The sequence below is a fragment of the Alligator sinensis genome, unplaced genomic scaffold (assembly GCF_000455745.1).
Source record: "Alligator sinensis unplaced genomic scaffold, ASM45574v1 scaffold330_1, whole genome shotgun sequence".
NCBI lineage: Eukaryota > Metazoa > Chordata > Crocodylia > Alligatoridae > Alligator > Alligator sinensis.
The window spans coordinates 1257324-1263407 of record NW_005842178.1 but is presented as its reverse complement, the minus strand read 5'-3'; the positions used below and the strand labels follow the sequence as shown (position 1 = coordinate 1263407).

General features: G+C 44.6%; 1 protein-coding gene across 1 annotated transcript in view; it reads left to right on the top strand.

Moving 5' to 3' along the window:
* Positions 1–6084, top strand: part of DNAH3 (dynein axonemal heavy chain 3) — a 129549-nt gene that overhangs the window by 90244 nt on the left and 33221 nt on the right. The window contains exons 41-43 of the mRNA XM_025207009.1: positions 564–693; positions 1194–1430; positions 1935–2038. Coding sequence (XP_025062794.1) covers positions 564–693; positions 1194–1430; positions 1935–2038 — 471 coding nt within the window. The remainder of the gene's footprint in view (positions 1–563; positions 694–1193; positions 1431–1934; positions 2039–6084) is intronic.

The following is a 6084-nucleotide window of genomic DNA, read 5'->3' as shown; positions in this document are numbered from 1 at the left end:
GCCACATGTTGTCTGGGAGCTGGGGCAGCTCCAGCAGTCACTTGCAGCAGCCCCAGCTCCCAGCATGCTGCCAAGCCGCGCTGTACCCACACTATGAGGCAGCTGCTGCATGGGTGCCTGCTGGGGGAGGGAGGTGATCCCTGCTGCCCCCTGCTGCCCTGTGCTGTATGGGGGCGGGGCTCTGCCATGAGCTCCCAGAGGCCCCAATCACTGTTCCTGCAGCTGGTGAGTACAGGACTTTTTTTTGTTTTTGTTTTTGTTTTTTTTTAAGTGCTAGGACTAGGCTGTGGCTGGGCAGAGGATGGGGACAGGTAGGGCAGCCATGGGGGCTTTCCTGCAGCTCTCCCCAGTCAATCTGAATCTCCGAAACAGCATTGAAACTGTGCAACAGATTTGTTCGAATCAAAACGGAGCAGTGATCTGAAACACCAAAATGAATCGCTGTCCTCTGAAACGGCCGAATCTGAAATCGAAATGAGACATAGCCATTTCACACAGCCCTAGTGAGTATATGTATTTGGACAACTATGCTGCTTTATAACAAGTTCCTTTTCTGCTTACAGGTCAATGACATGTTTATGTGGCTAGTTCAGCCTTGCTTGGACTTTATTCACCTTCAGTGCAAAGTCTTAGTACAGACATCCTCTATTCATCTAACCTATAGCATGATGAGACTCTATACCTGTCTGCTTGGTAAGTATCATTTAATGCCTCATTTTCATATTTCTTTTTTTCTGATTTGTTGTAATAATAGAAAATCTGGGCCATCTGATGCAAGTAAATGCCCAAGGCCTTCCTCCAGAATGAAGAGGGGTGGTTGGATCACATGGCCCAGATCTTTGTTCACTAACGGTAATAATACTTATGTAGCACCTCTCATCTCAGGATCTTAGTACTTTACAAACATGAATAAGGTCCTCTTGGTATAGCCCATATGTTTAGCCTACTGCTTGCTAGCATCCTAATAAAATATTTAGAACCCTTCAAGATATTTTCCTACTGATTCATTTATAATTGAAAACAATATGTTACACTCCTAGGAAACGGCCAGATTTTCACCCAGTATAAATTGGTATTGCTTCGCTGAAGCCTATGCTCAAGGTTAGGTGTAGAATGTTTTTATTGAGCAGGCTTTCCATTATGATTTTCAGTCATTAGTGGCATTTAACCAAATTTGAATGTACCTTTTTCAGATGAAATAAGGCAGTCGAATACTGAGGAGGGTGAAACTATGTCTAGTCAGCAGATCATCTTATGGCTGCAGGGACTTTTCCTTTTTGCTTTGGTTTGGACAATTGGTGGGACCATCGATGCAGACAGCAGAAAGAAATTTGATGTCTTTTATCGCAACTTGTTAATGGGAATGGATGATGAGAACCCGCGCCCCAAAAGTGTGAAGCTCACCAAAAACAATATCTTTCCAGAAAGAGGTTATGCTTCATAACTTTGTTTATGCTGCTCTTTCCATTGCTTTACAACCCTGCCAACTCCTCCCAAATGTGTATGGCAGAATATGGTGCTCAGCAGATGTTTCCGCTGTTGCTGAGACTATGCCTGCCAAGCCTGGGGCCTGCACAGTGGGGAGCCCTTTCCTGCTGCTTTAACTATGGGCAGCATGTGCCCTAGTTTGTGGTGGGACAATACAGCCATGCGCAATGAGCTTAGTTAGGCTGCTCCTAGCAACTTCCTGACCATGAGAGTCAACAGGAGGGGAGGGTCCTTCCTATTATTGACAAAAGCATTCGCCATCTCTCAGCACTGGATTCTGTGCATATAACAGGCATATCAGGAAAATGTTTTCATTTAACCCTTTCAGTCCTGGGGGTGAAAAATGATAAGAGGAAACACGTAGAACTTCACATGCTAAAATGATGTAATGTACTGTATTTGCTGTCTAATCAGTGTTTTCTTGTATTGTCTTTCTCAATTAACAGGGAGTGTGTACGACTTTTATTTTCACAAGCAGGCCAGTGGGCAGTGGAACATGTGGACTGATTACATCACTAAAGAAGAGCAAATTATACCTACTGGTGCAAAGGTTAACATTAATCTTTTCCATTATACACTGTAACTGAGTGATAAATGATTCATAGATTGATTCATAGACTGTTAGGGGCTGGAAGGGACCTTGTAGATCATCGGGTCCAGTCCCTCTGCACTAGGCAGGAAAAGACAACTGGGGTCCCCAGCGAGGTGACTGTCCAGTCTCCTTTTGAAGATTTTAAGGGTAGGTGACTGCACCACCACTGGAGGGATTTTATTCCACAGTCTGGACACCCTGACTGTGAAGGAGTTTTTCCTGGAATTGAGCCTGAAGTAACCTTCCAGGAGTTGGAAGTTGCTCCATTGTTATCCATTGCTCCTGATCTTCCCCAGGGGTTCCCTGGTGAGCACCTGTTCACTGAGTTCTTGATGTGCCCCCCCCAGTGTAGTGGTAAGCTGCTACCAAGTCCCCTCTCAGCCTTCTCTTCTGTAGGCTGAAGTCCCTCAGCCTCTCCTCGTATGGCTTGTCTTGAAAGTCCCTGATCATACGGATGGCTCTTCTCTGGACCCTCTCAAGTTTTTCCACATATTTGTTGAAGTGCAGCACCCAGAACTGGACGCAGTACTCCAGCTGCAGTCTCACCAGTGCGGAGTACAGTGGGAGTATCACTTCCTTAGTTTTGCATGAGATGCAACAGTTAATGAATGTGTGTTGTTTGCCCTGCTGGCCACAGTATCGCACTGCCAGTTCGTGTTCATGCGATGGTTGATTACTACCCCTAGGTCTCTTTCGGCTGTGGTGCAAGTCAAATTGTCGCCACTGAGCCTGTAAGTATGTTGGGGATTGTTTTCCCCCAGATGGAGCCCCTTACACTTCTGAGTGTTGAAATTCATCTGGTTCCGGTCTGCCCAACTCTCCATCCTGTCCAAGGCCCACCTGTATCTGCAACCTATCTTCTGGCATGGCCACACTACCCCATAACTTGGTGTCATCTGCAAACTTGGTCAGTGAGCTCTTCACTTGCACATCCAAATCATTGATAAAGATGTTGAAAAGCACTGGTTCAAGCACGGACCCCTGAGGGATACCACTGGCCACTTCTCGCCAGGATGACACAGCTCCATTCATGAGAACTCTCTGGGTCCTACCATGCAGCCAGTTTTCCACCCACTGAACTGTTGAGCAGTTAAGCCCACAATCTTCCAATTTTTCCACAAGGATATTGTGGGATACTAGATCAAAAGTCTTTTGGAAGTCTAGGTATATAATGTCGACCTTCTCTCCCATGTTCAGGTGGCAAGAGACCTGTTCATAGAAGGAGATGAGATTGGTAAGACGAGACCTACCCACAATGAAGCCATGCTGGCTGTCGTTCAGAATCTTATCCTCAACAAACGTATTGCGCATAGATTCTTTAATGAGTTTTTCCAGGGTTTTCCCTGGGCTGATTGGCCTATAGTTGCCCAGGTCCTTCATCCTTCCCTTCTTGAAGAAGGGCACAATGTTGGCCCTCTTCCAATCCTCAGGGATCTCCCCTGTGTGCCACAATTTCTGAAATAATTTTGCCAGGGGTTTCGCAATGACCTCAGCCAGCTCCATCAGCACTCTCAGGTGAAGTCCATCTGGTCCTGCTGATGTTGAGCCCCAGCTCAAGTCTGGGATCGTGCCCGGTATGCAAAAGCCAATAAAGATACCAGGAGTGAAAGTATAAAGATTTATTGCTAGCAATACAAGGTGCAAGCGGAATAATTTCACGTAACAAGCACACAGATTTTTAATTCTAAGCATCTTTTATACAGGAGTATTGGACCTTCATAAGCATTCTTGTTTGCTAATTGGTTATAAGGGAGTGACGCAAGGAGTTCTTTACTGAGCATGTCTCTATACCTGTGTTTTAGCTATGTATCTCATTTCCATACATGTATGTTTCATTAGCATACTTTCTCCCCACCTAGGGGTGTGAATCTTAATATTTAAATCAGCTCTTTGCCCTACTCCACTAATTCTATTTTTGTTTTCAAGTCTCCTTTATCTAAGACTGTCTTCTCCTTATCATTGCAATTGAGCATTAGTTACAGAACAGAGACTTTTGCTTGGGCTATGTGTAGTGGTTTCTAGGTCAAACCTAACATTTTCCCCCTCTGGAGCATTTTTAATTATTTTTATTATAATTGCTCCACTCAATTTGTTTCAACACAAACCTAGTATTCTCAGCTTTCTTCGTTTGTAAAATCATTTGATTCACCTTAGGTCTGAAGATAGATAAGACGACAGGTGAACATTGTATACATAGGATATTTGATTGGTCTTGTTACAAAGGATTCTTCTACCTTGGTTCAATTTGAAGCAATTATTAGTACAATTAACTATTAGGAAACATTCAGAAGCATTAGCTGTTGCCTGAACCCGTACGGAAAACATGTCTCTATTCTTCTCTTTTACAATAGTCCCCCACTTATATATATTCTGATATGTACTTTTCTTCTCTACATTCTTCAGCATAGTATAATTTTGTAAAATTTTTAAAGGGGTTGGTACTGCGATTAAGCATGAGGTAAAAACCAGGTGAGCATTGATCCCTCCCGCTAAGCAGAAGTCCGTTCTATTTAAAATTTCCCGGGCCAGATAAATCCAGACATTTTCCTGAGGGTCAAATTTTTGTTGTAAAAGGGTTTCCCCTCCTATAAGTAGGAGTGGACAGATCAGGGTGCCCCACAATAAAACCTTGAACAATTTCATAATAAGGCTTATAAAACTTAATCAAAGATTGTCAAATTATTCAAAGTTCCTTTCTTTTGAATAGGAATTTCAAGTCTCTTATTGGCTCCACCTTCCACTGTTCTCTGTCTCCGGTCCCGGAGTCTGCAGGGATTCCTTCTTGTTCTGGTCCAGCCACCGGCTTTAGGCGACTGGAATGTATCCAAGTCTTGATTCCTTCGAGCTTTGCGGCCGTCGGGGTCGTTAGAAGTACCCTATATGGGCCTTTCCATCTGGCTCGAAGTGGTTCCTCGTTCCAATCTTTCACAAGGACGTAACTCCCAGGTAATAATCGATTTCCCAGGGCAGGATACTGGTCCTGTGTCTGCAGCACGTCCCGTACCTGCTGATGGATGGAAGACAAAACAGAAACCAAGGACCATACATATTCTCTAATCATTCCCTCTCCTAAAACATGTAACTGTTGTTCAGTACCCATGGGCAGACTCAGAGGGTAAGGCTTACCATACATTATTTCAAACGGGCTTAATCCCAATTTAGAATGTGGTGCGACCCTTACTCGTAACAGGGCCAAGGGTAGGGCCTCTGGCCATTTGAGTCGAGCTTCTTGGCAAATCTTTGCAAGGTGTCTTTTTAAGGTCTGATTCATACGTTCCACCTTTCCACTGGACTGAGGTCTCCAAGGGGTGTGTAAATGCCAGCTGATTCCCAGGAACTCAGAAACCTTCTGAGTAATTTGTGCAATGAAATGTGGGCCATTGTCTGACCCTATTCCTTTTGGAAGTCCGAAGCGAGGTATGATTTCTCGTAGGAGTGTCTTGACTACCTCCCGGGCTTGGGCAGTCCGACATGGGAAGCACTCAACCCAATTAGAGAAAGTGTCCACAAAGACAAGGAGATATTTTATCTCTTGTTGCCGGGGCAACTCAGTAAAATCCACCTGCTATTCTTCTCCTGGCCCATTGCCTATTCTCTGATGTCCTGAAGTTTTTCTTCTCCCTCCTTATGGGTTATTTCTCTGGCAGACCTCACATGTCTCTGATACCTCCTTGGCAGCCTCTCTTAATCCCACTCTAGTTACATAGTAACTGATCCATCTTACCAGGGCCCTGGGTCCGTAGTGGGTACCATGATGAGTGCTCTTTACTACCACATGAACCCAGGCAGCTGGGATGATAATGCGGCCATCCCTTGCTACCAGCCACCCGTGCTCCCCCTTCTTTGCTTGAAACTCTTTTATCAATTGTTTGTCTCTCAGATTTGGCCTTGAAGAATAAACAGCTTCCAATGTTTGCAGGCAGTCATGTACAAGATCTGGTGTGTCAGCCATAGATGGCAGCAGTGTTGCTGGATTTACAGTGCGAAAAATGGCCAATTTTTTT